The 17,117-nt window shown below is 40.3% G+C and overlaps 1 protein-coding gene across 1 annotated transcript; it reads right to left on the minus strand.

Moving 5' to 3' along the window:
• Nucleotides 1-576: 576 nt before the first annotated feature.
• Nucleotides 577-6,412, minus strand: ube2d2l (ubiquitin-conjugating enzyme E2D 2 (UBC4/5 homolog, yeast), like). The gene is made up of 7 exons (XM_026330380.2): nt 6,039-6,412; nt 3,427-3,490; nt 3,296-3,327; nt 2,934-3,011; nt 1,542-1,647; nt 1,270-1,363; nt 577-1,163 (listed from the first exon to the last, which is right to left on the minus strand). Exons 1-7 carry the CDS (start codon nt 6,060-6,062, stop codon nt 1,118-1,120), a joined length of 444 nt encoding a protein of 147 aa, XP_026186165.1. The 5' UTR covers nt 6,063-6,412; the 3' UTR covers nt 577-1,117.
• Nucleotides 6,413-17,117: the final 10,705 nt, after the last annotated feature.

Below are 17,117 nucleotides of genomic sequence, written 5' to 3' on the forward strand. Positions count from 1 at the left end.
ATAAACATAGAGCAAATAAACAGTGATGCATTAACGAACATCAGGTCTGATTAGATTGTATTGACCCCCCCCCTCAGTATAAACTCCTTTACCCATAAATACATAACACAATACTGCAGTACTTTTACTGCAGTAATATTTTGAAAGCAGGACCTTTACACTATTTCTACTGTTACCACAGTAAGAAAGTGACTAGTGACTTTTTCAAGTACTGTTACTGTAGTTTAATGTAGTTATAGCTGTAGTCACTTGTCTTTGTTGAGGTTAATGATACAAATTAATCAATCAGAAAATTGAATCAATCGATAAATCGGTTGTTGAAACTGTCACTGCTTCTCAAATATGGAGATTTGCTGCTTTCCAGTTCTATTAAACTCAATATCTCTAACATGATCAGAAATTATTTGGATCTGTTCACTCGGGCTTCATGGGACAATATTTTCTGTTACTAATTGATTAAGCATTAGCAAGTTTAACTTTTTACAGTTTCCTACAGTACAGGGGTCAAAGGAAATGAGCCTGAGCGCAGCATCAGTACAAATATTCCAGAGGAAATAAAAACAGAACCAACTAAAGTGCAATTTGTTCGACTTTATTGAGAAAAACAAAGACATGACAGAGCTATTAGTTGATCAATCAGCCGTCGAGAGCTTCGAGTTTCTTCTTCAGTGCAAAAAGACGAGAACAGTGTTGTGGATGACGGATGAACTAACGGCTCTTTCTAGAAACCGAATCAAAAAGCCAAAAACCCAAAGAAGCTGTTATCTTTCTTTTTTTTTTTTAACGTGGACAAATCTGTTCTTAGCAGCATGTGAACCAATCACTGACATGCATTAAGGTTGTATTTATTCATATTCTCCTGCAGTTTAGTTGCTGTAAGACGTCTCTTCAGTGAACCCACTCTGCTCTGTGGGGTTTTGTTTTGCAGCCCTTCACTTTTTTTTTTTTTTTTTTTTTAGAAAGCAGAGGAAAGGGCAAATAAACATTTAAAAGCATTAAAGTTGAGAAAAAGGACAAAATACTGTGAACAAATTGCTGCTGTTGTTTGAATGTGGGAGGGGGAAGGGGGGCGGGGGTCAAACAGTTTGTTTCCAGCAGTGAGTGAACAGACGGTGGATCACATGGCGTATTTCTGGGTCCAGTCTTGAGCTGTCTTGTTGTACCTGCAGGTAATAAAACACAGGCGGTCACACACCTGAACACACACTGTTAAAACATCAGGGACTATTACAGCGTGTTGTGGTTTTTAATGTACAGATGTGGACTCACCTAACAGGGTCTGTTTTGTAGATGCGGGCGATCTCTGGCACTAGCGGGTCGTCAGGGTTCGGGTCACATAACAGAGAACAAATGGACAAAAGGACTGTGGAGAGGAAACGTTCAGCAGGTCAGAGGGAAATGAAGTTTTATGATTCTTTTAATTTAGTGTTTGATATTAACGCAGGTTTTTATAGTAAAGAACATTTATCATGTCAATGTCATGGAAATCTTAAAATGAGGCTACAGTTTCCATCACTTGGAAGCTGTTTCCTGTTTCTCACCTTTAGAGATAGTTAATGCTGGAGACCACTGTGATCTCAATATATCCAAGCAAATGCTTCCATTACTGTTAATATTTGGGTGATAAATTCTTGTTGTGAAAGCGACCTGAGGGAAGAAAGACACAGATGTTGAGTGTTTTATCTACGGTGGTTCGTCAGCACTGCAAAGGTGAACAAATTCAAAAGGTTGAGTTCTGGTATTTTAAAGCTGCAGGTGTGGTCCCTGCAGGTACCCAGATCCAGGCCCTGGTGTCTCTCAGCTATACTACCCATGACTCTCTGCTACCTACAGCCCTTCTGTTGTTATTCCAGCTTCTCTACCCTGTGTTAGCAAAGTCCGCTCCGTCAATGAACCCCCCCCTGCCACCTGGCCAAGGTCAGAAGAAGCCAGTAGTGGTTTCCAACAGCAGCCATGGAGGAGTCTCTGCAGCTCAAAGTGGGAACCAGTGGCTGCCAGAGCCAAGAGGCGGCGTTCTTTAGCACAGAGAGAGTGGGACAAAGAAAGACCAACAACCAGGGTTAACATGGCTTTGGCTTTTTCACATGGAGAGAGTTCAAAGCAGCCAAAGGACTCACATTGGATCCACATGGGGCCTTCTTCCCTCTGGATGTGTTAGCATCTAAAGCTAACCTGTTGGTTTGGTAGCATTAGCCACCTAGCATGGTCCTGACTGGACCTTTGGATTGAATGGATCTGATGTGGATTGGTGAGGAAGTAGAGCTTTGGGTAACGTTAGTGCTTTGGGTCACTTTGTCCCAACCAGGCATCCGTAGTTCATGTTGTAGCTTTAAGGAACAGGTGGGATGGGAGGAGCAAAGAGCAGGAAGGAGGGGCTTAAGGTGGGACTTTGTTTGGGTCATCAGACCCTCTAGAAGCTAAGGGGCAGCAGCTTAGAGGGAGGGTTTTTATTCCAGCATACACAAATAATTAGGTTGGTCATTTCTAAACTATACCTTTATATCTAATATGCACGCAGTGGTCAGTTTATTAGGAACCCCTGTGTCAGACTGAATCAGTCTAATCAAACAGTCCTGCAGTAAATCCTTCTTCACAAAGGTGATAATGTTCAGTTTGTGTTCAGACTGTTTCACACCTGGATGTAAAACTCCTCACATATAAACACTGTTACCGAATTTCAAGTCAACTCTGCGACTTTACTTTTTACCGTCATAAATCAGTACAAATAACATGACAGTTCTGCTGCTGATCCAGAAAAGCCTGTTGCAGTCAGCTACACCTCAACATATATACACACACACACATATATATATATATATATATATATATATATATATATATATATATATATATATATATATATATATATATATATATATATATATATATATATATATATATATATATATATAAAAAGATGTTATTTTACTGACCTTGGGAGGTTTGAAGGGATAATCTGTAGGGAAATGAATAGTCAGGAAAAAAACACCGCCCTGATAAGGACTGTCAGGCTGCAGCAGGAAAACACAGAACACAGGTCACATTTACAGATTTTACACGACGGCCAACAAACTGTAGTGTGGATGTTATTATAGCAATAATCAGAATTTATTTCAAGTTAAGACTGTGTCAAAACACTCAAACTACTGCTCAGCCAGGAAAAAATATTTGTATATACGTTGTCACTATCAAATCAATAATGAAGTTAATGTAACATGAACCAAAAGTTACTTGAGACATTTCTGGCTCCATTAATTCTACAAAAACACTGATGTCCCAACACTTTGATACTCACAGGCCCCATAATAGTAGCTTGCCAATGAAACACTGGAACAAAAGTGGGAATAAAGAGGATTAATGAATCATGTTTCCTGTGTCAGAAGTACAAAAAAATACTGACAATTAAAATGAAAAATATCATCTTACTGTCTTCACCGACGGGCCCGGCAGAGCACTGAGCCGGAGGGTCTCTGGACAGATCGGTTAGTTCCTGGAGAGAGATGAAAGATATGCAGGTCTTAGTTTGGATCCCAGTCCAGGGTCACAGGTGCACAAGTTGCAGATGCTTTTGAGAAAACTATGCTCTGTATATGCCCACTTCATTTCTCTTCATGGTCATTTTTCATCAGCTAAAGAGCTACGAGTTGATCGGTGGTTCAGAGTCATTGTAAAACAAGTCCCAGAGCAGGGGTAGAAGATAAAAGCTTAGATTTGGGTCAGGCGTGTCTGCTAGCTGGAGGTTTTGTCTCAGGCTGTTTCCTGTTTGAGAGCATCAGCCATGTGTCACAAACACGCACACAAACAAACAAAGCTGCTACCTTCAACTGCACTGACAGACAAAACAGCAACGCAGAACCACAAACTGCCAGGTACCTGCAGTTGCTTCGTTTTGTGCTGCTCCTGCAACAATTTCAGCTCTACAGTAATTTATCTGCAGTTATATTTATTATTGATTAATCATTTGGATCATCTATCCAACAAAGCTCCACCAATTGTCTGCTGTCACTGTCTCTAGTGCTCAAGCAGAATTTTTATTGCATAATATTATGTTTGCTGGTTTTTAGATTCTGGCAATATGAGCTTTAATCTGATGGACAGACAAATAAAATCATTTATTCGCTGTTTTACCTGAAAAATAACTGACAGACTAACCAGGCAAGAAAGTTAGTTGACATTAGACATTAGTTAGTTGACATTAGAGCCTGTCTGATAAACTGACATGTCGATATCATCGTCGATATGAGCTATTTGCAGATAAATCAGTATCAGTGTTTATAACGGCCAATAAGTCACAATTTTAAAAGGAGAGATGAAAGATGAATCCTGTAGTGTAATTTAAATATCAATAAAATAAGTTTAATTTCAAACTACATTAGGTCAGATTGTCTTTGTGAGTGCCCATAAAAACCAATGGATGAATCTTTGTTTATGCTATGTGGGAAAAAATATATATATCAGCTGATGTATCAGTATATTGGATTTCAAAATCTTCAAATATTGGAAGCAGTTTTGGTCTTTAAAAGCCTCTACTAGTCAGACTATGTGATATCACAGTACACAGAATATCTCTGGAGGGTCAGACTGAGATTGGACAGAACAACATTTGAAGATGTCAAAAATTGTGAAAAATTACCAAGGTGACATTTTATAAACCAAAGGACTATTAAAAAAATGACATAAATGAAGAGGTAAGTGGTTATCCACAGACAAACATTACTACACAGAAAGACTTTTATTTTCCAAGGCCAAACTTTAACCTTAACCGACAGCAGCTCAGCTGTGAAACTCAAGTTTTATCTCCCATGTGAATGAAGCATTAAAAACAAACTGAGACACACGGGCCAGTATTGATGTGTAAGCAGCAGGTCTATTTTTACTCTGTGTCGTACGGTCGGAGAAGTCGGGAGGCCAGATCAGAATAGAGCTGCCGGGGGGGGAAAACACACAGCTGCTTATAGAACGGGGAGGTTTGTATTTCCAGTCTGAAGCCAGCCTGGTTGTGTGTGTCGGTATGTGACATACAGGCTCAGCACACACGGCTCAGCTTTCAGGGAGATGAGAAAACAGTCGAGAAGCAACGGAGCTTTTTAGGACTCAGCTGGTCAGAAATCCAGACGCTGACTGTGACAGAAGCAGCTGGGAGTGCAGACATTGCTGCTGCTGTAAAACGACACGGGTATTGACTATTACGGATATTTTTCAAATACAAAACCACCACAATCAGACACAAAACAACAAATGACAGGACTAGTGGGCCTTTAACTTGTCTATGCCCGGGGGCCCACTCTACCATAATCTGCCCATGACCCAACCCAAACAAAGTGACACTAAGTGAAAAAATAAATGAATAATAAACATGTTATTGATCAAACCAACATCATTGTGAGTCTATTTGCTTCAAAACAACTGTATCCTGGCTGTTCCTGTCTATAGAAGCCAAGACAAACATTAAAACCAGGGCTTTTTCAAAGGAACTAAGACTTTACTGAGACTTTCCAAGACCTGAAAATGTGATATCAACATTCAACCTGTCAATGACACCAGCATAAAAAAACAGAGACCAATAAATAAAAGTTTATTGACAGTAAACTTTAAAGACAAACTTCACGGTGAAACCAGCTCCTACCGAAACTGAAATAAAAAGCCAGTGGCAATAAAATAAATGCTGGTTAAAGTTTTACGTTTTAATAAAAATAAACCAGAGAATATTTCAGACTAGTGTTTAAGGCCCGTCAGAGGCTGAAGCTAAAGCTAACACTAAACTAAACCATTGTTCGCTAGCACAGCCGAGACCGGGGGGGTTTAACTACAAAATAAATCGTTGTTACATAAGAAAACCCGACACATAAAAGGTGTTAACACGTCCCTTCAAATGGGACATCGTAAATCAAACCCCAGTAAGATTTTAACGTTACATCAAAATATGTGCCAACAGTGGGGCACAAGCTAACGCCGCTAGCTAACAAGCTAACACACATAAACAGCAGTTTAAAGCTGAAATGTGTGGATTTAAAAGAGAAACCAGGACGATGTGTTACCTTGGAAATTCGTTTTAAAGCCATTGTGTCTGTGTGAAGGGACCGGCTGTCGAGGAGGAGGTGGAGGTGGAGGTGGAGGAGGAGGGCAGGCCAGCTAGTTGACGCTAACTAACTAGCATCTAGGACTTGCTAGCTTCTGAGGCTGTTGAAGGCGCTAAGCTAGCTGTACATCCGCCGGTTAAACTACAAAGATTGTTTTTTCAGTCCGGTCTTTTTCACCGACTATCGCCAAGTCTGGAGACTAACTCTCCAACACGTCAGCTGTGACTTCAGGCTGCCACCGAAATAACGGAGCAGATCGTCCGCAGTAGCTCAAAATGTCTTCCGTTACGGACACGGCTGTCGGCGTACCGGGAGCAGGAGGTCTCACTCTGACTCTTTTTCGAGACACCCCAAAACGACACCCAACAACATGGAGGCAGCAGGTCCGGTTTGTCCTTCTCCGGGGCCCCGAGGCAAAAACTTGTTGGGCCCCCCACCCATCGAGTTCTGTGGATGGCAGTTTTATTGTTTACTCAAAAGCATATTAAAGCAAGAATGTCATAACTTTACTGTCACCAGGTTCTCAAATGAGAGGATTTGTCATTTTTATGAAGATAAACTCAGCACTGGAATATGTTCACTTGAAGTCCAGAGACTTGTGATTGGCATTTTTATCACACTGTTTTCTGACATTTTAACAAAGCTGGATTACCAATTAACCAGGGGCCACACAAGCTCTAGTTTTACTCCACTTATTTGTGTCTCCATGATTTGATTAATCCCAAATGTGTTAGATGTTTGCACTAATTGAAGTGTTCTCGTCCTGGCATGGACGGTTTATGAAACAATGGGTCCCTGGGCACAAACACGTAAAAGGCCCTGACCTCTCCTTTATAAGACCATATAAGTCATAGCTTGTCTAGTAATACTTTTCTTCTCTTAAGCCTTTTTCTGCATCTACTTTTACTTGTTTTGTGCCTCTTATAGTTGTTGCAACCAGTTTTTCTTTTTTTGTACCTTACTGTATGAAGTTCATTGGCTTTCCAACAATGGTGCATTTCATGTTGGAGATTAGACCCATAGTTAAGTTGAAAAGCAAATCCAGTTGCTGCCTGTTCTGACTGAACACTGGGTCGTCATTATTACTGTGACTTAGAAAGTGTGTGTTACAGCTCCATGGTGTGTATATGTTCAAACAACGTTAGCTGACTTAGCTGTGACCTTGCCAGGTAATGAGCTACTGTAACTGATGCATTTTAATATTTTAGTTTAAGTGGAGATAAAATACCAGACCTGTGCAGTGTTATAAAGCTTTGCAATTGTTATTCTTTATTAACAAATAAATGAACATTCAGTTTGATGTTTACATTAAAGAAAACAACCAGGTTCAGGTGAAAAAGATGAGGTCAAAATGACACTACCTGACTACATTACCCATGACAACAGGTAGACCCCTGGGCATTAGGCCCTGTATAAATGCATGAGTCCCCCAAATAGTCTGGTCCTAGAACCGCCCCTTATTTGGTAAGTAATTCACAGACAGAAAACTACAGGCAGGTTATATTATTCACATGAAAACTGTAAATCTGCACCCAATTATTATTTTTATTTTCAAAACACATGACAGTTCTTCTTAATTAAACAACTGAATGGCTGACTGGTCTGGGAGAATTGGGGCTGCTCTTTTCTGCCACTAGGGCGGTTTCACCTACAAAGCTCAGGTTGTGTTGCAGAGGTTTAAACACCAACGAAGAAGAGGTTTAAACTAAGAGGCATAAATACTGTGAGATGTGAAGGCGACAGGTGCATTCAGGTGTTTATAATCAACTTGAACGGCAGCAGCTCGTCCAGGTAGCTAGTTTAGTATTTTTGTCAAAAGTTACGGATATAATCTGAACACACTCACACGAAACACATATTTTAGGTTCATTGTGACCTGCATTTCTTAAGGATATAATTATGGTTTATATCCATCGCTGTATATGGAAATTAACCCATTTAAAAATACCCTCCATATAAGAGCCGAACTTGCGTTGAGATGCTTAACGTTTTTACGTTTTATTAAATATTCAAGTAATCCAGTGATAGTCATCTATACACATATAAGGACATTACAAACAAGAACTGCCAATAGGTAATTCGGCATAATTAATTTGACAAAAGGTAAAGCAAATATAAACTCTAGGCTAAAAAAGCGGTGACGTACGTTGTAGCTCCCACATTACTGTAACTAACTAGTTAATGTTAACCTTAACTCACCATATCCACAGCAACGTCTCACCTGTTTATGGTAAACATTTATACTATACCTTAACGTTTTGTTGCAAGTTGTCCAAAATATTTTTCTATTAGTAACTAACGTTAGTTGATGCAGAACCTAAAAACAAGAGTAATATTTTTGTGGTGACTGGGCTGTAACATTAAAGCTGCTAACATTGGGTTCTGCTTGTAGCTAAGTGCGGTGCTAGCTAACCAATTTAGCCTTTTTGTGATACAATAAAAATAAACCGTAAGCTCGCATTTATATATACATTTTGCATGTTTAACAACTGGTTTAAGAACTACAGCGAGTATTTACCTAAACTTTGTTATCGGTGACTTGGCTTTTCAAAGTAAAGCGGGTCAAGCTAGCTAGCTAGCGGGTTAGCTAGCTAGCTAAAAAGCGTTAGCTTAGCGTGCTAAAATGATTTAGCATAGCAGCTAACATCATTGTTAGCTTTGTGTTTCTTTGTTTACATGTTTACAAACGGTGCTGCTAACATTTGTGGTGTGTTTATTAGTGTGCCATTAGTTCTGCCCAGCAACTACTAATTATTTCTGTTATTTGAATTATTCCATCATCGGTCTGATGCAGAAAAAGAGAGACATCAATAGGAGCTAAAACCAGTAGTTTATTATTTGGATGTTTTAGTGTGAATGTTTGATAATTCAGTAACTGTAGTTTAAAGTTTTTCAAGATAAATACAAAACATTTTCCAGTTTTTAAATTGTGCTTGTGTGTATTAGTCACAACAGTGAATTTGTTAATGGATTAGACAGTGAACAATCATTTTGAAGTAATTATTCCAGCAAAAATATCGAATATATACCGTCTGTAACAACTCAGATATGAGGAATTACTGCTGGTCTCTCATAGATACATGCTGAACTGAATATCCTTTCGTTTTAGACCAGTAAAACATGTTTGACTTAAAGTACAAGATTTGGCTCTGACTTATAAATGAAGTCCAAGATTGAAGTAGCACAACATGGAAATACTCAAAGTACAATATACAATACAAATATTATATTTATTATTTATATATATTTACAAATACAGTAAAGTACAAATATTCAGAATTGGACTAAAGTGTGTCAGTGTCTGTGTGGTTCTGCTCTACACAACATTACAGTTGACTTTCTGTTTTCCAGGCTGCACGACTCCAAACCCCAGTGTGACTGGAAGCTCTGAAGTGAAATAAATTCTCCTGTCGCTGACGAAGATCGTATGTTCACGTTTCAGGTACTGTGATTTCTTCTGTCTCAGCCAATCTGTGGATTTTAACAAACTAAAGGGGAAGCTTTACCCTTTTACATGCCCAGTACACATACATGGTACATGGTGGATTTCTTATACTAAGTGTCTTTGCTTGTGCTGTTTTGTGTCATGGTGGTGGTACTTACTGTATGTCATGACTTTAAAGTTGGAGATAATATAATGAAAGTTGTGACAAACCTCTATTAGACTGCAAAGATTAGTGCATAACCTGACTGACAGAAAAATAATCTGCAGCTGTTAAAATGAAAATAATCCATAGTTGTAGCCCTAAATTCTAAACTAAACGTAAATATACCAATCTATACTAATACTCACTTGATAGACTTTTGTCCCTGGAGTTGTCAGCTGCTGTTTAAGCTCGTTAAAATGAAAGGTTGTGTAAAAAGTGATGTGATATTCATCCACTAAAGTTAAATCCTGTGAGTGAAGATTTAATAACAACAAAACAAACACACGTTCCTCCTCTCACCTATGGTCATGAGCTTTGGGTCATGACCGAAAGGACAAGGTCTCGGATACAAGCGGCTGAAATAAGCTTCCTCCGCAGGGTGGCCAGGCGCTCCCTTAGAGATAGGGTGACGAGCTTGGTCACCCGGGAAGAGCTCGGAGTAGAGCCGCTGCTCCTCCACATCGAGAGGAGCCAGCTGATGTGGCTCGGGCATCTGTTCTGGATGCCTCCTAGGCGCTTCCCTGGGGAGATGTTCCGGGCATGTCCCACTGGGAGGAGGCCCTGGGGAAGACCCAGGACACACTGGAGGGACTATGTCTCTCGGCTGGCCTGGGAACGCCTCGGTGTCCCCCTGGAAGAGCTGGAGGAAGTGTACAGGGAAAAGGAAGTCTGGGTATCCCTGCTTAGGCTACTGCCCTCGTGACCCGACCCAGGATAAGTGGAAGAAGATGGATGGATGGAAAACAAACACTGTTCACTGAAATACGGTTCATAGAAAATGCAGTTGGAACAATTCAATATATTTATCAGTAAAACCTCCAGCCATCATTTGGTTCCTGTGTGAGGATTTGTTGTGGGTGTTTTCTGACATTGTGTAGACTGAATAATGATTTTAGATTATTGCTTATGCAGAAAAGGCTGTGGTGGTTGTTCTTGCTCAAATCTAAACAGTGATAATGTGCATGAAGCAGGTCAGCACGTCAACAGTGTAAGGTAATGTGCTGTTTTCTCCACTCGAGGGCGCTCTGTACCTTTGCTCAAATGACTGATGCTTATGAACATGTTTTTTTTTTTTTTTCTGCCTCCTAAATTCAACAAATTCAGTTTGAAATGTGAAACACCTTCGTTTCTCCCTGTTTGTCTCAGACTTTTAGCAGGTTCAAACATTTATTGATCTCTAATTCCTGTTTTCTGTAGAGTTGCCTCTTTCACCTCTTTCTAATAGAGAGATGTCTGCAGGATGTAAACAAACGTGAGCAATGTTTGGGTCCGCAAGGTTCATGATCAAACCACATCCCAGTTATGAACTCAGTACATTTTCTTAACGTTAGTATTTTATGCATCATCTGGACCAAGCTCATTTGTACTAACCCAGCTATTTGGAAGTGTATCCATAACATCTGATGTTTTCTCCAAACTCGACTGGTGTTTCTGGTTGGAATATTTAGATTTTTTTTTTTTCATAGAAAATAATTTTGGTGGTCATAATTTCAGAGCAACGTTTTCAGACCTTTACTGAAATACAGCATTGCAGGAAGTCCCTGGTACATTTTATGGTTTCTTAAAAGGTTTCATTTATTCCACAATATTCTCAGCACGGTTATATCATTTTGCCTTTTTTTGTTTTCATTCTACAAATTTCTATGAAATGAATCTGAGAAAATTGCAGCTTAAAAAAAAGAACTGATTCGTGTTTCTTGTACACACATGGAGAGACAGATCTTTATTTTACACATTGACTTATACATATTTTTCATATTTTGGCATATGTTGGTTTTGGAAAATATTAATATCCTGACTATTATTTAAACATTGAGTGCTCTTTTGAAGTAGACTTGCTTAAAAGGTATTAGTAGTAGTTATTGTTATTATTATTAGCATTAGTGTGAATGGAGCAGTTTTTTCTGTAATTGCCTGATGGATGTTGACGGGCAGACGGAGGTGATGGCTTAGTGTTGATTGTCCGGGGGCAGTTAGCAATGTTTTATGATATTTAGGAGTGTTTGGGGGCGGCTCAGGGGTTAAATGCCCCTCAGATAGGTAAAGTGGGGTCGTGACCCTTCCTGGCAGGAGGTCTGCAGGCTACAGGATCCTCTGAGCCACAGAGCCCCGATTCAACATCACAAGATAAAAAGGAGGATTTGTTTGGATTTTCGTGTTTCCGTCGGGAGGAATTTGCTGCGTCTTCTGTTAAAACCCAGTTTTTGTGTTTTCTTTAAGTGAAGGCTGTGTTCATTTTTAGATTCTTAGCTTTAATATTAACAGCTTCTGTTAAGCAAAAAAGGAGAGAGCGGCTCATTTAAATGCATTTATACAGTGAAAAAAACCATCAATTCAAAAGAACGTGTTTAAAAAAGGCTCATGTAGTTCAGGAAAACAGGTAAAATCTTCCACAGGTAAAATAAAACAAACACAATAATTAAATAAAATTTAAAAATAGTAGTCTGATCATTTCTAAAACACATGCCACCCACCCCCCATTAATTTTGTTTCCTGCTGCTCTTCACCGTTTCAGCTTAATCTAGTTTGTATCCAAAGGCCTGGACCATTTGGGCTCGACATTTTAAATGAAACCCGCTAATTTAAATGGTTAATTTTATTAATTTTAATTAACCCACATATACACAGACAAGGCAAAGCAAAGGCAAGAATAAAATGCTCCCCCACACACACACACAGTGAATTACACTGTTTCTGCTGGAAGTTGCCGTGTAGTTAAAAACATTAAACATGACAGATTGAGAAGAAAATAAAATAAGCAAATAACAATGAATAAGAGGATCTAACTTCTTTTATCAAATGTATATCAGATTTGGAGTATTTTAATTTGAATTTCCTCTAAAGACAGATTAACCCTTTAAAAGCCAGTATCACTGTACTTCAGGTGTGTTTGTCAGTCAGTCTCCTGATTCTGTTCTAACCAAAGCACAAAGCTCATTGTTTGTGCCATTAGGAACAACTCTGACACAGAACTGGGTCAGATCTGTGGCTCCAAAATGTTTTCCAAAGCTCCTACTACAGGCCTCATTTTCTTTTTTATTCTGACTAAAAAAAAACAACCAAAAACGTCCATCTGCACCATGTTTCTGCCTCTGTGACCCTGGTTCAGTTTTGTTTCTGCTCATTTGGACTTTTTGGTTCTAATATGAAGAGTCATCTTTCAGCAGAGGCACAAAAACAGCTGGTGTGTGGTGAGGGGTTAACACACAGACGAAATGTAGACTTCTCATTTCCAACATTAAAGCCTGCTGAGTGCCATGAATCCATGTTAGGCAGCAGACTAAGGCAAGAACACAGTCTGGGATGATTTCTTTCCCATATGTTTGACTAAATAATTAAAATATTTGCCTCCAGAATGTTTGCAGTTTTGGGCTGGACCAGAAAAAGAGGAGACAAAATTCCCTCACCTGATTTTTCACACGCGGCTGTGACTGAAGTGAAAATCCTGCTATGGTTGGTTTCTGGTGGATTAGCTGAAGTCCTGTATGAATGGAGGAGCGTTGATCGTCTCCGTCCCCTCATCCCAAAGCTTCCCCCGTTTCTTTACTCCTAAGTCGACCGGATGGAGTGAGCTGCAGAAAAAGCTCCACGATGCATGTAGGGAATAGGGGCTTGTGAAATATGATCATGAAAAAGATGTTGGACAAGTAATATTTCATACCATGGAAGAGAAAATGTTCCTGACTTGGAAGTGACAGAAGAAATGGCTGCATAAAATCCTCACACTTTATTCAGTGGGATGTTATTCTGCAGGAACAGATGCAGCCAAATTATTGTGTGATTTTAAAATTTCATCATGTTTGTGTGAAATCTTTGAATCCCCAGGAAAAATTAACATGAAATGAGCAACAATCTAATATTAATAATGTATAAATGAATACATGGGGGTGAGGTTGAGGGAAATAGTCTGAAACAAACTGACTTCAGCTGTGAGATGTTCTGCTGTTGGTACATGAGTGTGATTGAAAATCACATCAGTCTCACGTTTATTCTTGTTTGTTTGCAGCCTGAGAAATGACTGTTTTGTTAATGATTTGTCGTTTTGACCGGACAGCAGATGTGGCTGTGCTGGACTCTGTTTCTGGATTGGACTTCCAGGTCTCTGACACTTTTTTTTTGTGAGTAAAAATCAAAACTTAGACTTTTTGCAGTTGATAAATTCATCTTAAATTCGAAGTGTTGCTTTATATGTGCTTTTATATTATACTTGAGTGTTGCATCTCTGTGGTTGTAGTTCTGCATTCTCCATCTGGCATTGGTGTAGCTGAGCTGCAGTAGCAGGTTCTGTCCAGTGTGGGGCGTCCCCTGCCTGCAGACTGCAGCTCCGTCCCTGTTTCCAGCAGCGGTGTCACAGAACAAAGTGCCATCTGTGTTTATTACAGGAGCAGGGGAGTTAATAAAGTTCAGAACACAGGTGACTCTAGATGAAGCCTGCAGATGTTCCTGTTGTTCTGGAGAGTGTCCAGATGTTGCTGAAGGAGCCTTTTCAGAAGGTTTTGCTATGATTAGAGAACCGGTTTCAGGTGCTAGACCGCTTTAATGTGCGTTTCAAAGGCCTGTTTACGTGTCTGCTCATCTTCAGTATTTGTATGTTTGTGATGGGCTCATGAATGACCTGTGCTCTTTGTGGTTCCACAGAGACCCAGCCTGGTACTGGTTCTTAATCTGAGAGTTTCAAAGGGGTTTAATGGTACCTGAGGAGGTTCCACATCCTGTTCAAGGATTGTTTGAGGCAGTTCCAATGGTTCTTGAATGAGGTTTAGTGGGTTCAGGACATTTGGAAAAGATTCAGAGATTTTTTTTGGGGGGGAGGTTCTGCTAACATTGAAGGAGTTCCATGAGATCTAATGTCGGTTCTGTTGGATCTGAGGCATATTTTAGGAATCAGAGAAAGTTTCTGGAGCTCTTAAGGGATTTCTAGAGGTGGGTTTAGGGATTTCTCGGTCATTTTGGGGTTATTTAAGGTACTCTAATGAAGGTTCTGGTCAAGAAGTGTTGTGGTTCTGAGATGGTTCAGACAAGACTACAGAAGCTGTTCCAGGAGTTCTCAAGGGATTCCCAGGGGGCTCAGAGAGATCAGAGTAAATTGTAATCTAAAAGAAGTGTATGGAGGTTATGAGGACAGTTCCAGTGGATTCACAAGAGGTTTAAGGAGATTTAAGGGTTCTTGAACAGGCTTTCTGGGCTTTGGAGAAAGTTCCAGGATTTCTTAAGGAATGTTCTGGAATTTCAAAAAAGGTTTCAGGAGTACTTGAGATAATTCCAGGTATTTTTAGGGGATTCCCAGGTGCCTGGTGGAATGGGAGTTATGAGGGTCTGGACATTTTTAAAGGACTCCAGGGGATGTAGAGGACATTCAAGGCCCTTAAACGTATCAAAGCACTATTTAAAGGATTTCTAGGAGTATTTCAGGGGATCACTGAAGGAGTTCCAGGTTTTTAGACACTTCTAGGATATTTCAAGGAACGTTTGGGTAAATTAGAGTTTCCAGGAGATCTCAAGGAGTTTTCCAGGCAGGATCATTGAACGGATTCCAGTTTGCAGTTCAATGGGGTAACAAGGGTTTTTGGAGAGACTCACCAGAACGAACAGTAACACTGACAAATCAGGTCTCACAATAAAAAGACATTTATTTCGAAAATGAAACGCACCCTGCTCTTCCCACGGGTTCTTAATTCTACACCAACATGGGCTTGTTTTTAAATGTGAAAGAAAAAATTCATTAATTATAATATTTTTTAAATTTATCATATGAAGCCGAATTATATTGTCAGACGTGCGACTACTTACAGGATATTTCTATCGGCTGACTATGAAAATTATGAAGAAATATTTATAATAATAATTATTATTATAAGAGGCACCGAGCAGCCTGTTGCCGTCTGGTTTCTGATCCGGCCCGTCTTCATCATCTTCCTCTTCATCGCCGACATGTTTGCAGCGTCTCATTGACTTTTTCTCTGCCCGCGCAGAAATATTTTTCCAGGCTTTCCAGACGTTTGTTTCCCTGGAGGAAGGCAGCGGGCTAAAGGAGGATAAATATTTAATCAGCGCTGCTCTGGAGTTTTTGCTTAATTAGAGAAATTCTGCTCCCGCCACGAAAATGAACAAAAAATGACTGCTGGAGATGTCAAACCCCCAAAACACCAAGAGCCATGATCGGAAATTATTAGTTATTTTTATTATTATTATTATTTAATTATTATTATTTATTGTTGTTGTTTTTGTTGCTGCTTCTGGTCCATGTTTCGGGCCCGTTCTTTTTGATCTAAACTCCATATTTGACACATGTTTTACGGCAGTGTGGAATAAAACGCAGCTTATTAGCAGCTCTCCCTCCTGGTGTGTGTGTCTGCAGGTTTCTGTGTGAGAGAGAAAGAGAGCGCCATATGTCCGTGCGTAAAAAAAAAAAGAAGCGCAAATTGGTGCCAAATTTGCGCACCGCCCGTGTCAGTCAGCTTGAACGCGGGATGACAGAGGAGATTATTCCACATGAAACCAGTTAATCCCCCAAATCTGAAGAAGTCTGAGGTTGGAGGAAGTGAATACAGATTTCTGTTACTGATGAGCTTCAGTATTGTGGTCTCGTATCCACAGAAATAAATCGTGACGGGCCTATACGGAGGAAGGAGGCTCTACCTTGTCTGTGCTGCAGCCTTCACCCTCAACCGCTCGTTTAACCACATTCAGCCAGAAAAATCGCAGATTTCCTAAACAGAAGTGACTGAATCTGTCAATGTGGTGACACTTGTTTGAGGGACGTTTGCAGAGACCGAGAGTCAGTGTTGGATGTGATGCAGACTCAGCACACCCACAGATTCCCTCACACTCTGGGTTAAATGGAGGGTTCAGGACTCCAGACGTGATTGAACATTGGGATCACATCCATCCCGTTAAATTTCACGTCAGTTTGTTTATTCGTGTGTTTGAAAATGTCTAAATGTTTCCGTCATGAAGTCTGTTTGCACCTTCAGCAGTCAGATGTGCTCAGCTCATTAACTCCAACCTCTCCCTGTTGTTTTAATCCACTTTAAACTTCACTTCCAGCCTCATTTTTTACAGTGCGCACGGCCGAACACGCGGAAACCCTTATTTGGCGTGCGCGTTGAGAAAACAATGACGCAACGCGTAACTTCAACCAATGAGGCGCCAGAGGTGAGACCGATATTTAAATGAGCTGCCCTTATTTGGACGTGTCTCCGCCCCCTCCTGGTCCACGCCGGTCCCCCGGGAGCTGCCGAGCCCCGGACCTCTCCGCCGGGACAGAGGAGCCATAAAGAGCCGGGGAGGGAGGGGATGAGGTTTCTTGCTGCCCAATCCCCCTTTTCCCCCGGGAGCCGCAGCCTTCCACGGTCCGTCCCTCCCTCTTGTTTGCTAATCATTTCATTTT

This window comes from Mastacembelus armatus, chromosome 10 (assembly GCF_900324485.2).
Source record: "Mastacembelus armatus chromosome 10, fMasArm1.2, whole genome shotgun sequence".
In the NCBI taxonomy this organism is placed as follows: Eukaryota; Metazoa; Chordata; class Actinopteri; order Synbranchiformes; family Mastacembelidae; genus Mastacembelus; species Mastacembelus armatus.